The sequence below is a fragment of the Stylophora pistillata genome, chromosome 13, assembly GCF_964205215.1.
Source record: "Stylophora pistillata chromosome 13, jaStyPist1.2, whole genome shotgun sequence".
Taxonomy (NCBI): domain Eukaryota; kingdom Metazoa; phylum Cnidaria; class Anthozoa; order Scleractinia; family Pocilloporidae; genus Stylophora; species Stylophora pistillata.
This window is the reverse complement of record NC_142531.1, coordinates 21629998-21645864: the sequence shown is the minus strand read 5'-3', so window position 1 is coordinate 21645864 and position 15867 is coordinate 21629998. Positions and strand designations below refer to the sequence as shown.

Below are 15867 nucleotides of genomic sequence, written 5' to 3'. Positions count from 1 at the left end.
AAGCTTCGGATTCTGTCGTTAGGCTCCGACATAGGACGAGCGCAGTTTTGCCGAAAGGTACTGGTACTTGCAACGTGGCATGCGCATGAATACAGAATATACGAGACAATCATGGCGGACGTTGAATCCTCTGTAAGGTCCGCTACAAAGGTGTGTTTTTCTGATAATTCTTCCCCGCCGTGATAGACTTAGCTTCTAAAATGGTGCAGTACTTGCTAACCGCCATTATATACGAAGTTATATTAATTTCTGGTTGTTTTACCGTTGATACACTAGAGAACATCCATGTGGCTACTGACATGTCTGATCTTTTGGCTCAATATTTCGCCCGTTTGGCCCTTCTATTTGCCTGGAATTGCTCCGATTGATTACCAAAAAGGCGAAAAACTTGATGTTAAGGTACGTTATTTAAACTTCAAATATCATGATCTAATATTATGTGAGCATCCTCAATAAATCGTGAGATTTTGATGCTTACATATAGTATATCGTATTTTAAATTAAACTTATTTTTGTTTTTGTTTGTTCGAGGCAAAATTAATTACAACTGTATCGTGGAAATTTTTCTTGTCGATTCGATTTCGTTTCTGATCATGAACACTATTTGATCTTTTTAACACAAACCTCAAGAGTCATTTCCATAGATTTTTTTTGCCTCGTGAACACGGTTGCTATGCCTTCGTTTAATAGTTCAAAGCTTGAAAAAATCCTAAATGATGCCCTAAGATTGTAATAGCGGTCATGTTTGATTTAAATGGTGTTTTGTCTGTACAGGCTGTAAAAATGACCAGCATCAAGACACAGCTGCCCTTTGAGTATTACTCTATTCCTATTTGTAAGCCTGACAATTTACAGTACAAGCCAGAAAACCTTGGTAGGGGTGATTTGTTACACTTTTCTTTGTTTTTGGACCTTAAAGCAAATTTAGATATCATTGAAAAAGTTCAATTTTTGTTATAGAGTGTTTACATGTATTTATTTAATTGGGTGCTCGGAAAAAGGGTACTTTGAATAAATATATGATTAAGAATATTATGAATCATTATTTTGTGGGAACATCTAGGGTAGTGAGAGTAGATTTTGAAATTTGAGGTAAAACACTGTATCTGATAGCAGATGCAGGTCATTCCTCTTTGTTCTTCTTGCTTTCTTATAAGAAAATAAACATATTTGCCATTTAAGAGTGTTGTCTGAAAAAAGTGCAATTTGTCTGTAGGGGAAGTACTTCGCGGTGACAGGATTGTGAATACTTTATATGAGGTTTGTATTATTCTTCTAAACACTGTAGCACACCTACAAATAATGATGATGTACTTGTAAGAGGTAAACCTGAACTTCTCTCAATTTTTTCAGTTTGCTATTTACATGTCAAGTGCAAAATGCCAGATGCACTTACTACTGGGCGGTTTTTTTCTTTTTCTGCCTTGTAGATTAGAATGGCTCAAAACAAGAGTTGCACTTTACTCTGCAAGCAAACAACTGTGAATGCAGAGGAATCTACAAAACTTTCCAAGCTGATATCAGATGAATACCATGTTCACATGTAGGTAGTTTCTTACATTTGTTTCTTTTCCTGTTTTTCTTTTTATCATTTCATCTTTTGTCATTTTGCCTTCTTTCCACTTTTTACTTCTAAATGTGGCATTTTTTGTTGTGTCCTATTTTTATGTGGTTGGGTTTAAGGCTTTTACCATGATTAAAGGCTGCCAATGGTGAATTTGGCAGTCATGCCTGAAAAGTGGCCTCAAGGCCTCATTCCCATATGGGAGTCTGGGGGTGAGTTTCTACCCCCTTACACCCTCCCCCCTCCCTCCTGTTGCTGCTGAATGTTTGCAAAACTCACACACTGGAGCAGGGGTTTCAAAATGTTTTGAAGTAGGCAGCCCACTCTGGAAAAGTAGGCAACTGGGATAATCAAGAGATTGTTTGTCACAAGCAGACTGTTATGATTAGAGTAGCCGGCGACATACAATCAAGTAGCAGGTGGAACTCTGGTGGTCGCTGGCTTGTTTTGAAACCAGTGCTGGAGCCTGCTTCCAGGTTAAACTGACAGCAGTTAAAGGTTTTCAGAAGCAGTGGTAGAACACTAAATTTTTCTCTTTTTCCATCTTTATTCATTTCTCTTCTCTAAATTCCTTCCATTCTTTCTCTTGTGTTGTATTCACATAATATCTTCTCCCTTTGTCTCTCTGTGACTGGAGCATGATTTCAGTTCTCACAAACCCCTTTACATACAATTTCAGGGTTATTGATAATCTACCTGTGGCAACAAAATTTGTTCTTGAGACTGGTCAGGTAAGAAACATAGTTGCTAAAACAATTTAAGGGTCATTTTGTTTTACCCAATACTCTTTTCAGTACAATTTTCAATTTTTTTAAAAAATTGTAACTAATATTAATAATAATGTATAAAAAATTACAAATTAAACAATACAGCATGTAGTACTTTGTTCTAGTACATTTGGGTTTGTTCATGATTTTTTATAATTTTGCCTTAGGTCCAGTATGATCATGGGTTTAAACTTGGATTTTCTAGGGAGAAGGTTAGTGACAGAAAAATGAATATACTGTCTTGATATACAGTCTTGCTATAAATGCTATTTTTTTATTTTGTTTGTATTATTGACAAAAAAATTTTACAATGAAAAAAAACAAAAATCACAGAGGACAAAAAAAAAATGAAGTCACACTCTCAGCAGAGGTCCATCATTAAGTTCTGTAAAGTGAAAGTAAATTCAATGTGAATTATTTAAGTGAAATGCAATGAAGCATTAATTTTGTTGTGTGAAAATAAAAGTAGAATCTCATCTCTATTTACACACTTTAAATCCCTGTCCCACGGCTCAACACTAACAGTAGCCAACTAGCCACTGATTAGCAGAAATTCAATTTTGGCAAGTGGTTTTCGATTTCCACTAACCAGTTTGGCTAGTAAACAAACTGAAATTGTTGTAACATCTGAGATTTCCTCAGCCACTTGGCTAATCAGTTCAAAAGTTAGTGTTGAGCCGTGCTGTCTGCTAACAGCAGTGCTGTAATTTCTTTTTTTTTTTTCTTTCTTTGAGGTGATTATTTTTATTGGTATTCCAATTCTCATCCGAATTAATCGGTAGATTGTACTCTTTTTTAGGAGACTTACCTTAACAATCATTTAATGATGATCCTCAAATATCACACTTATGATGAGTGAGTAAACTTCTGCATTTTATTCCTTTTTCAGTTGTGAGTGTCGTCTCTCTTTGTAAGATAGCAAAAGTTTCTCATTTTCTTTCTGTAGTGTTACATTCCGTGTTGTTGGATTTGAAGTACAATCAAAAAGGTGAGAAAGTTATTGCAAGGAAATTAAAATTACTGACTGTAAATCAAGCTGTGATGTCAGATGCCATCCCAAAACCATTTTTGTTTTTTGGCTTGGCAGTTAGGAACCTGCTAAATGTTGGTGGTGTACTGCATTGAATTCAACTGTTAAGAATTCTTTATTGGCTTGTTTGGCCAAATGGCTCTGAGAACCAATAATGTGGTGTACCTTAGTATTGTTACAATTGAGAATGATTGATTAAAATTCCTGTTTTGAATTTTTGTTAGTGTGGCAACAGATGCTATAGCTGTGGAAGCAAATAGTAATAAGTGTTCCTTTTTGAGTGACAAGCTTTCCAGTCAGCTGCGCATTACTCCTGACCGTAAGTTTGATTGTCAAGGACAGTTTAGAGATACACCCCATGTTGCTGTGCATCTTTTCATTAGATCACAGATGATGTCTGTAACCCTTACTCTCCCATAAGTGACCAAGACAGAACAAATTATGGAATCTTCAACATAAGATTTCAGGGTACTAAAGTCTGGAATGATATAAGTGAAGTGTTTTAAGGAAAACCTTAAGCTAGTTCTTGAAAAATATTTATTTAATAATTTTTCTGGCCTTCCCTTTGCTTTTTTACACTGATATTCCTTGCTTCCTGGACCTTGTTTTGTATGATGTTGAATGAGCGTGTGTGTGTGTGTAAGTGTGTGTGATATCTGACCCAAATAACTACATTACATAAATCACCTAAGTAATAGCTGCCCTTTTTTTTCTAACCCCTATGGTTATTTGGGGCAGCTAGTACTCCTCTTTACTATCCAACTACACTTAGATGAGTACAAATAACGCCATAGATGAGTGTAAATATCGCGCGGTATTTGTACTCGTCTATTGTAGAGTACCGGTTAAACAGGTTTTCTTGCATCGCGCAAACGAAGAATTGGATTGTAGTTACGAAAAGAAAAAAGTGGCGGACAATTTGAATCATATTTCTGACAACAAAGAGTCGGAATGGCTGGCAAATATAGGTCAATGTTTATTAGATGAATTGAACGAAGAAAACCAGCTTGATGACCAGAAAATTTCTTCATTTAATGAAGAAAATAGAAACAGCAACACGACAATGGGCCAATTCCTTTCCACTTCTCATACTTCTGTCACACACTCCCTGTAGATAAATATCCGCAAAATTCGCCTGCACTGAAATAACAGTTTGGCATGTTGGATAATAAATAACTTATTAGACGTTTTGTTGTGTAGTATCGCTGAGTATTTACGGGCTCGTCAAAATACAGCACGACTCGTAAAAATACTCAGTGATACTACACAACAAAACGTCTAATAAGATAATTATATATATTCTTGTCAATTTATCATTATTTTTATCAGTATTTTTTATGTAGGGTACAAAATTAATAAACTAGTAACTGTTGTTATTGTTTTTGCTGTTGTTGTCTCCTTACAATAGCAATACAATATCAAGCAGACAAGTGATAAAATAAAAAGAAATAAATAAGTGATAAATAAAAGGAAACTATCAATTAGGGAATTATTAGATGATCAAATACCAAATTCTCTGAACTAAGATCATGAGAATTTTATGGCAGACAGTAAGGAGAATTACAAAGGAGATCTTGAGGGTTAAGTGGTTAAAATCTACAAAAGAGGCACTTAAGGCACAAACAAGTGTTCAAGTCTTGGAGAATGACAGAAAAATTTAAGATTTTGAGAAAGTTATGATTAGAAATACCTCAATTAGATGATCGTTTGATATGCATTGTTTTGAAAGTTTCAATGTCTCGGTTTTTGAGTCATCAACAAAGTTCTGAAAATGTTTGTCCAAACTGGAAGAATTTCTAAATAAATGTTTCATAGCGCTTGAATCTTGAAGAGGTCCACCCTTACTTTGTGGTGAATAATAAACAGCTATCGATTATTTCATCATTCACATGCACAATTGAGATGTTGGTAGAGATAGAAATTGAAATGATGACAGAGGTTTGAGTTTAATTTAGAAGCTGTTTATGTGCAACTGAATTTGATGGTTCAAGTACAGTAATGGTTTATGCTGAATACTTTTTTTTGTTGATTTTAAATAGAGGACAATGCGGTGCTAATGACGTATTCTGTAACTTGGGAGGTAGGTCAAGATGTGCTCATAAATACTAAATTTCATTAAATTCTATTTGATTGGTACAATATGAAGATTTATATGATTAGCTTCAAAAAAAGGGTCGTCCTTCCCAAAATTAAAAGCCAAAATTAAAAGCAAACAAGCCAAAAAAAATATTACCGGTATCTGATGTATGTTTTGCTCACTGTGTAAGTGGAAAATCCTTTCCAAAAAGGCTTGTAACTTTTTGGGTGTTCTTGCCATGAAACCCAGAAAACCATAATCATGACAAATAATTCTGGAATGGGATTATATCAAGAAAATTAGAGCCAATCAAGCTTATGAAATCTTAACTGTAATGTAGTAGTAATAAGGAGTTACTGGGGATATTTTGTGGTTTGGTGTTTCTGAGCTTGCTTAATCTCTTTATATGTTGGGACAATTCTTTGGTTTTCATGCTTTTGGGCTTCATGGTAAAAAGATCCAAGAAATAAGAAGATATTTTTAAGTGAAGCCTTGTGATCATTGCTTCAGTAATGTGTTATTTCTATTCATTTACTTTTTGCACAGGCCAGTGACATTGTCTGGGCTTCACGATGGGACACATATCTAGCCATGAGTGATGTTCAGATCCACTGGTTTGCTATTGTCAACTCTGTTGTGATTGTCCTGTTTTTGTCTGGTGAGTCACCAATCACATGTACCTTAATTTCTAGCACTAACAGGGCTTGACACTAACTTTTCAACTTGCTAGCCAAGAGGCTAGTGACAACATAGATGTTACAACAATTTTAGTTTGTTTACTAGCCAAACTGATTGGTGGAAATCAAAAACCATTACCCAAAACCGAATTTCTACTAGTCTGTCACTAGTTGGCTACTGTTAGTGTCAAGCCATGACTAAACTTGTTAAAGAAGAAAATATAAACCCTCAGTAAGGTAGAGAAGTGGAGGGAAATGTGTAGTTTGGAGTGGGAGAGACTGAAATGAAGATGTTTCAGGGGGTAAGTTCCCCTTTGTCTCCTGCTTTTGGGAGAAATCTGATTGTAGATGTACCTGTCATGGAGAGAGAAATATTTCTTTATACCTACACTGTAGCATGCAGTCAATGTTACATTTATTGTATATTTTGTAATTAAAAGTTTGATTGATTGCACCTGTTAACTACCCTATCTTTGTCACAGGTATTGTCTCCATGATAATGATAAGGACATTACGACGTGACATTGCACGTTACAATAAAGAAGAAGAAATGGTGAGTTATTTCAAGGGCCTATCAACAGTGAAAGAATTTTTTACCAAAACAGTGAACCTGTGCAGCTCTGAATAATATAAATCTTACTAGTACCCTTGCTAGGCTGTGTGACGTTTTTGTTGTTAAAGAATGAGGTTAACTTTGTCAACCACTGTCTAAATTGCAGATCATGTTGAGGCTTTAGTATAACGTGTACAAATGTGAATTTTACTAATTTTTGTCAATTTAAAGCATGATGTAAAGCAGAGTGACATGTTAAGGGGTAGTAATATAATATCAAAATGTGTCAGTTAAAATTAATAAGGGATTTTATTGTTTGCAGGAAGATACCATGGAAGAGACAGGGTGGAAATTAGTCCATGGTGATGTGTTCAGACCTCCTAAAAGGGCGTGGTTACTGACAGCATTTGTGGGCTCAGGAGTGCAGATCTTTTTCATGGTTCTCATTACTCTGGGTGAGATCAATTTAAAAGAATGTGTCAAATGATCAATGATATTTTTGTTTGAATTCAAAGAAAAGTTGAAGAGTGCTTGTAACTATATTGGGTGTTATAATTTAATTATTTATTTCATTATTTAAATATCTTGTTATAGTGTTTGCTATGCTTGGAATGTTGTCACCTGCCAGTAGAGGAAGCCTTATGACAGCAATAATATTTCTCTATGTCTTCATGGGGTGAGTGTTCAACCGTTAAGAGATCCTAAGATCTGATTGTTAATTCTCTTCTCTATCTGCAACACATGTCCTTGTAAATTAGTTTTTAGAATTTGTTGTTGAAACAAGCCAGTCTGGAAAAAAAAAATTTTATTAATGGTATTTTATGAATTATATTGACCTCTTAAATATTTGAGTTTTGTACAGCAATCACTTTAACTTGTTGAATGATGTTATGTTATTGTACTGGAATTGATAATGATGATGATGATAAAGGTGATAACAATGATATGATAATATTAGTAATAGTGATAATGATAATGCTGAAAATGGTAACAATGATAATATTGGTAACAATAATAAATTACAATAATCCTGAGTTACATTTCTCATTCTTTTTATAAAGTGTTTTTGCTGGATATTTCGCTGCTCGACTCTACAAGACATGCAAGGGCCAAAACTGGAAGAAATCTGCAGTACTGGTAATATTCTTAATCTTAAGGGTGACTACAAGATAGTTGCAAATTAGAGTAACTTGTGCACAGCTCTACCAATTTGTGTGGCTAGACATGTATTATGGCCTAAAACTGGACAATGTGACTTAGTCTAAACATTTTCTTTTTTTGTTTTCCTTCAGACGGCTGCTTTGTATCCAGGAGTTGTTTCTGCAGTCTGTTTTATCCTGAACTTTTTTATCTGGGGACAGCATTCTTCTGGAGCTGTAAGGGATAAATTTAATGGTATTGTGCTCTAAATTTTCCTCCAAATTTTTGTTTAATGGTTATCTGTTCTGCTTACACTTACCACTTGTCAGGTTCCCTTTACAACCATGCTTGCTCTTCTCTGTCTGTGGCTGGGAATTTCAGTTCCCCTTGTCTTCATTGGATACTACTTTGGATACAGAAAGCATGTAAGTATCAGCTTTTTATTAAAGTCTGTTTAGGAGCCAAGTGGCCCATCAGGCCAGCACTTAACTCCGTAGTATTTCTATTCCCCCCCCCCCCCCCCGGCTGAGAGGCTAGTCTATTGCAGGGTTACCCCCTAACATCAAATTTGTGGTTACCCTGGTACCTTGGTGAAGAAAGGCATTGTGAGAGTACAGTATAAACCCGCAAGTAAGAACCTACATTTTTAGGAGTTAGCCTGAACAGGTTCTTATATAAATGGTACTTAACAAAATTTTAGGCTATTTAGGTTCTTAAAACAGGTTCTTATTCTTGGAGAAAAACACACCTGCATAACAAGTTGGCAATTGTCCTATATTTTATAACTACATATTATGCACTCATTTTTCTTAAGAAAATCATGTTTTACAGCAATGGCAATCTGGTTTTTCTTCGATTATGATTACAGTAAATAATTTCAGTGTACCTGTAATGTACTATACGATTTTAGAAAATAAGAACTTATTTTAATTTTCCTAGGCTAAATAGGTTCTTGTTTATAGGGGGTGTAAATGGTAAATTTTAGCCTAACAGGTTCTTAATTTTTAGGTTCTTACTTGCGGGTTTTTACTGTTAAGTGTCTTGCCTAAGAACACAACACAAAGTTCCCAGCCAGGGCTCCAAGCGTGACCACTCAATCCAGAGTTTAGCCCACGAACCATGAGGGGACTGCACCTCTCATAGCTTTGTATTACTCTTATAATAAGATTTTTTGTATTAGTGGGAAGAAGCAATTCTGTTTCCCAAGACTAATTAGGTACATATCTGTTGTTTTATTGACCTAAACTAACATTTGTGGGTTTTGGACTTGACAAGGGAATTAAGTATTTAATTTTGCTTGGCATTTTTTTCAGCCATATGAACACCCTGTGCGAACAAACCAAATTCCTCGGCAAGTTCCTGATCAGGCCTGGTTCATGAGTCCCTTGCCAAGGTGAGGTTGTTACTTTTTGCTGTGAGTCCAACTGAATATTGCCGCAAGTTGCAAAGTTTTTATTACCACAAATTACTGCTCAAAAAAGCACCTTTTGGGAATACCAAAACGGGGCATTAGGACTGCCAAAAATTAATAACTTGTGGACAGACTAACTTGTTGGCTTATATTTCAAGTAGTGCAGAATTCCATTTGGTGAACATCTTGGACAACAGGTGTCTGAAGAAGCATATGCATATGCTAAAGTCTGAAAATTACAATGCATGCAATTTTTGGCGTGGCTTGTCTGATCTTACTATTTATTAGAAACATCTCTGTCTGGAACACTAGGAAGGAGCCACGTTTTCTCCAACAGGAGCTGGAAATGTGTGAAAATTTTATCAGCACTTGTAATTTTTTGTTCAAATTATTTAACATTGAATTCCTTGCTTTATCTTCCAGCAACCTGATGGCTGGAATTCTCCCCTTTGGTGCTGTGTTTATTGAGCTCTTCTTTATTTTATCTGTAAGTAAAGTAAACATAAATTTAATTCCTCTTGGATCAAAGTAACTTCTCTGGATAGGAACTCGTCTTTTACTGTCAACTTTAATTATTTCACTTCCAAGAGTGATCAAAGAGGAATTTTTTTCTACAGTATCAATAATTTCCAGTAGAACAGTGGTGAGAGGAAAAGAATATATCAGTTAGGGAATATTGTTTGATTTAGCACCAAATTCTCAAAACAAAAATTATGAGAAATGGATGAGAGACAGTGGAGAGAATATACATCTTGATCATGGGAGTGAGAGGGGTAAAGAATTTTAGTTAGTGTTAATAGAGAAGAGTTTTTTTAAAAGGTACATTTGTGTTATCTTATATGATTGTTTTCTCTGCATTCCTAGGCAATCTGGGAAAATCAGTTCTACTATTTGTTTGGTTTCTTGTTTTTGGTGTTCCTGATCCTTGCCAGCTGCGTTTCACAGATTTCTATAGTGATGATTTACTTCCAGTTATGTGCTGAGGTAAGAGGATGTCATGGGACTTTGCAGTTAGACCCAGTAATGTTGTGAAAGCAACTGTGGGTGATCCACTTGTACTGGTTTCCATTTTCTCAAATCCTGTCTTTGATCTTCTGGAGAAGGAGTTTGCTTCTGCTGGAGAAGGGGTTGGGTTATTTCTGTGTCAGCACCTGGTTTATCAAGCCGAACAGTACCATTTCATGGTTAAGCAGAGGGCGTTATCTTAACTGAAGCCTCCAAAGAAAGTTCCTTTCTGCATTGAATGCCACTGTTGAGAAAACATTGAAAGTTAAGAATTGCACAGGAATGCGACCAAGAGCAATTTTCATTTTCTCTGTCTTGGTTGGGATATCTTTTGAAATATTTTAGTTTTTCCATGCCACTCCTCTTTTTCCACCTTGGCAAACTGTACTGACAGGCTTTATTCTTTGGAGAATACACTGCAACTAATTTACAGGTATCTGAGCAAAAATTACAATTGAGCAAAAACAATTGCCTTCCTCTCACAGACTCGTGCTTACCACATCAACTTGTCCACAGCCTGACAAAGGAAAGAAGAGAAAAGACATCCAAATTCTTAAAGTAATAAGAAGCATTTTTCTTTTTCTTGCAGGATTATCACTGGTGGTGGAGATCGTTCTTTATGTCTGGTTCATGCTCCATCTATGTATTCTTTTATGCAGTATTCTATTTTGTTACTAAAGTAAGTTTCACTACAGCTTCCTTACTGGTTGTTACTGGTGAATAGCTTTATAAGGATGTCATATCCCTTAACTGTTAATTTTTCATATTGAGATTTACATTATTTGACAAAAATAGTTCATGTGTATGTATTTTGCATTCATTTAATTCTTAAAATAGGGGGTAAAAATAATTGGACTTCATATGCAATGTCTGTGATTTTTTTTTTTCTTTTAAAATGTTGTGTGCCTTGTCATTCAAGATTGTGTGTTCTTTCTTGCAATAGTCTAAAAGATACCCAACTGTTCTAAATTCAAAAGTTTGTTTGAATGGAAATCTTCCCCCTCTATTTGAACCCAGGGATATAATAAATACCTTGCTAACCTTGGTCTTGGTCCATACTGTAAGTTGCAGAACCTTGTTTTTTCTTCCAGGGCTCAACACAAGCTTTTCAACTTACTAGCCAAGTGGCTAGTGACATCTTAGATGTTACTACAATTTCAGTTTGTTTACAAGCCAAACTGGTCAGTGGAAATTGAAAACCACTAGCCAAAACTGAATTTCTACCAGTCTGTGGCTAGGGTGGGCTATTGTTAGTGTTGAGCCCTGTTTTCACTCAGATTTATGGCCTGTGCCCTTTGCACTTGGGCTAGTCACTATAAATCAGAGCTGAAAAAATTTGCTTCATAAATCACATTAGAGACCTTGAACTTACTGTGGAATTCTCCTCTTATCTTTGTTGTAGCTTGACATCCAAGATTTTGTCCCAGGTCTTTTGTACTTTGGCTACACATTTATCATGGTTTTGTCCTTCTGGTTGCTAACAGGAACAGTTGGATTTTATGCCACATACCTGTTCATCAGGCACATTTATGCAGCTGTAAAAATTGACTGAGTTGGGCTAGCACACAATGAACCAAGTTATAGCGACATTTGTAACAGCAACTAATACTACACAAGGGAGGAAATTTGGTAGTAATGGACTGGTTTTATTTCCAACATACATGCATACAGAGATACTGTGTGCCTAAGATGTCATCTGTTGTTTTGGTAATGAACACATTTACCAAATTTGAATGTTCAGCATTCTTCACTGAAGACTTTTTTTCGTCTAAAATTTACTAGTGAGATAATTTACTGTACACTGTTAAACTTAATTTTTCTTTGGCTTGTGTTAAAGTATGAGAAAATGATTTTTTTTAACAGATCAATTCTTTTATGTAAGTTTTCAGACAGGCTTTGCTTGAACAAATAGTTCTTTAACTCCTGTTGCCCTTGCACTCCCAGTGGTGACAAATGCATACCGGTACTTTCCCTTTACAATATCAATACAATGTCAAGCAGACAAGTGATGAGAATATCAATTAGAGACTTATCGTTTCATCCAATACAGAACTAGAAGTATAAGGAATATGTGGTAGATAGTATGGAGAATTACAAAACAAATCTTCAGAGCAAACAGTTGAGTGACCAACATCTAATTTCTCTGGACAGTATCACTGCTGGATCTAACATTTAGGTCGTGGAAAAAAAAAAAAATAAAGAGGTTGCCAACTAAGGAAGCCCTTGATTGATAAACAAATTCTCCATTTTAGAACTATAAGAAATGTATAGAGAACAGCAAGGAGGATATGCACATTGATGCCAGGTTGTAAAGGGTTATTTAATCATTATCATTGAAAAGATAATTATTGCTTTTAGAAAATGGTCTGGATTACTTCATGGAATATTGTCTGGTTGCAATGACAAAATATTGAACCAGATATAATTTAAAGTTGTCAGATATGTCCTCCTGACTAACCCACAGCATTCTTATCATTTTTGCTGTATCCACTGATTTCCTCCATCTGCCAAACCCTTCACACCAAACTTCAGTTCCACCTGGACAGTTTAGAGGATGGATAAAGCCACCCTCTGCTTTTTTGTCTTTTTTTGGAATAATCCTTTTTAGTGACAGGATTACTGGAGGGGAATCTGGAGTAATTTTAACTGACAGCCTTAATCAAACCATGAAAGCAGTTATGGAGTTTTTCATTCACAACTAAATGTCACCTAAAATGTAACTGACACCACATGCTGCAGTTTTATCACAAAACCTTTATTGATGTACAATAATTTCACTCTTGTTAATCTCATAATTTTCATAAATTCTTTTTCTCAAACAATAACTTATTCCCACACAATAAGACTATTTTACAATTTAACCCTATCAATTTCTTCCAAGAAGCAAATTTATTGACAAGATTCCTCAAATGTATGCATTCTACACCACCAATCACAATTAGTACAAATTAAGGTACTGTTAGTTGTTGAAAAAATGACCAATAACTTTCAACATTAGTATTGACTATGGCTAGCATAGCTAGCTTTGCGGTAAATTCCATCTCTTGCCCCTAGGAGTGTATGATAAAGTTGTATTTGCAGAAAGTATGAATATCAAAACTTGGAGCGAAGTCATTCAAATGAAGAAAATGTTTTAGTCGAGAAAGTGCTGCTTTCCAATATATTTAACATATGAGGACAGTTGGTTTCAACAAAAATAACTTGCAGTGAGGCAGCAGAAAAACTCTCTTGACAAAGGCAAGGAAGACCTTTATATAATATATTATACAAATTACCACTCAACCGTTAAAAAAATATAATCATCAAACCAAGATCTTTTTCGGAGATAGAGCCTTCAGCTAGAGACAGTTTGTTCGTTATTTATTTGTCGTTGTTCAAAGTCATCTAAAGCTTGTTTAACTTGTCTTTCTCTAGAAATCATAGCGTGCGCTTTCTCTCTCATGTGCTGTTCTTTCTCCTGAAACCAAAGAAAGAAAAAAATTATTGCTAAAAATGATTGCCAACCAACCACTTTTGGTTTCGTAACCCTATTTTTCCTCGTGCAAAGGTTAACATTGACAGAATTGCGAAAAATTAAATTGAAGAGGACCTCTTGTAAATTTCTTAATAATGAAAATGAAAACGATTGATTTTATTACCTAGTACTCATTAAATCATTCCACCTAATTATTCTAATAGGCCACGAGATTAATAACGCTCTAAAACTTTTGAGGGAAAAATTGAGGAGATTTTTCAGCTTTACTTACTAAAAAAAAAAAACCTTCGATAACTAAAAATAAGCAGTTTGCCACGTCAGGTAATGATTGAAGAGTTTGAATTTTCTATAGCTCTCATTAATTGTTGTTTTTATTACCAAACCGTTTTAAAATATTGTTAAAATGAAGTACACTCTTACTCTTCTTCTATCCTCGGCGTGTTTAAGCTTTTCCTCTATTTCTTCCTTGGTTCTTCGAGCTCCTTTCTTCTTCCGCCTTTCCAACGTCTCCAGGTGTTGAGGCCTTCTTTTCACGTTACCGGTTTCAGGAACCAACATGATATCAAACGCCATTCCACCCCTGCTCTGGGGTCTTTCTGTCACTCCACCAAGCGGCGATAAAGCATTTATTCGGTTTCTAACTTCTTCCTGTTTTTCTGAAAAGGAAACTCGCTTCTCCTTCAAACTCTTCCTTCTTGAAACTTGAGTACCTTCGATGCATAGCTCTTTAGAAAAAAAATTCAAATTAAAAAAGTGCACTCTGATAAAACTCAAGAGTTAATATAGTAACGAATAATTAGTTTTACTAGCAGAGAATTTTCAAGATTACACTGGTCGTCAAAATAAATAAAGACATCATTAATTGAATGCATGTTAACTCGAACGTGACACTGTTTTGCTTCGCTTGGACGCTTGGAAACAAAGCGCGCAACCCTTTCGCAATTTTTGATCCTCCCTCATGCGACTAAATGCACGTTCTTTCACGCAACGCGTAGCAAGCTCGCGAAAATATCACACCTCACCCAGAAAATTAATTTTGAAAAATAACATTTTGCGTTCACTCAAGTTTCAGAACTAAATTGTACACCAACCTGGCGTCGGAGGCCTCTCGTCTATCAGTGCTTTCTTCTCTTTGTCCAGCGTTGATTTTTCTGTCACAATATTTTCGTCGTCTTCTAATTCACCTAAACCACTATCCATGGTTCTCGTAGATTTCGCCGAGCTTTCCCGATTGGATCTTTCAGAATCAGAGTTTGAATTCAGACTACTTTGACTTCCTTTTAAACTGTCGACATTGGACTGTTTCACTAGAATTGCTGTCGAAGTTTTACTTCCTGTCTCGGCTCGAAGTTCTTGTGTATTTTCTTTGGGTGATGATTTTGAATTTTCTTTTAGCTCTGTTGGTATCGGGACCACAACTTTGGACGTTTTCGAAGCTGAGCATCCCATATTTGATCAAGCACTGCAACGCAACAAGAGTTTCCGTGTCAAATATGCCCTTGAAGAAATTTCTTCGTGCTCACTCGCGATTGAAATTGGGAACAGGCACGAAATGTAACACGCATGAAGCTTACAACGAAAAAATAGGTATCTTTTTACCTGTTAAAGATCCAGATTAAGAGGAGAGAGTTAGAAAATCAAATGAGAGGGAAGAACCACCGATAGACTGAAACATTCACGGCGAAGATGATCTTGTTAATTGGATTTTGCGTTACTGTAGCTCAAATTTATGCACGAAGTAAGGTTGCTAGAGCAAAATAAGCTATTGTCATGGAAACGTTTACAAATTTTCGTGTTGCTATGGAACTCCGAGCTGAAAGAGTTAGGATCGTGGGCTCAGCCTATTTCCAGTCTCTTTCCTCCAAGGATGATGACGTCATTAAGTTGAGAAACCGCTGATCATTGTAGTACCCCAGTAATAGGCCATTTTACAGTTGTGTGCTTAGTTGCCAAGCCTTTGATTCAGAGTGAGGCTAAAGATGACCCTGTTGTGATAGAGACCTTTATCTAGTTAGCATGATAACAAAGTAATTTACAACAACAAACATATGAAACATATGAGTGAACTGCGGTTATGAGACGTATATATAAGAACGATCCTTCGCAGTAAAGCACTATTTGAGCAATAGTGGAAATCAGACCTGAAAAAAAAAAAAAAAAATTTCAGG

General features: G+C 35.7%; 2 protein-coding genes across 2 annotated transcripts; one reads left to right on the top strand and one right to left on the bottom strand.

The window, feature by feature from the left end:
* Positions 1 to 5: 5 nt before the first annotated feature.
* LOC111329311 (transmembrane 9 superfamily member 4) lies at positions 6 to 12586 on the top strand. Its single transcript, XM_022933973.2, has 23 exons — positions 6 to 150; positions 277 to 399; positions 775 to 874; positions 1217 to 1260; positions 1431 to 1543; positions 2244 to 2295; positions 2499 to 2543; positions 3131 to 3186; positions 3278 to 3319; positions 3586 to 3680; positions 5401 to 5441; positions 5985 to 6096; positions 6598 to 6668; positions 6991 to 7123; positions 7263 to 7344; positions 7730 to 7805; positions 7961 to 8044; positions 8138 to 8233; positions 9122 to 9201; positions 9643 to 9706; positions 10084 to 10203; positions 10814 to 10903; positions 11627 to 12586. The coding sequence occupies exons 1-23, from the start codon at positions 112 to 114 to the stop codon at positions 11774 to 11776; spliced, it is 1908 nt and encodes a 635-aa protein (XP_022789708.1). The 5' UTR covers positions 6 to 111; the 3' UTR covers positions 11777 to 12586.
* A 781-nt stretch (positions 12587 to 13367) lies between these two features.
* LOC111329312 (uncharacterized) lies at positions 13368 to 15439 on the bottom strand. Its single transcript, XM_022933974.2, has 4 exons — positions 15299 to 15439; positions 14791 to 15161; positions 14120 to 14424; positions 13368 to 13681 (listed from the first exon to the last, which is right to left on the bottom strand). The coding sequence occupies exons 2-4, from the start codon at positions 15146 to 15148 to the stop codon at positions 13559 to 13561; spliced, it is 786 nt and encodes a 261-aa protein (XP_022789709.1). The 5' UTR covers positions 15149 to 15161; positions 15299 to 15439; the 3' UTR covers positions 13368 to 13558.
* Between the last annotated feature and the right edge of the window lie 428 nt (positions 15440 to 15867).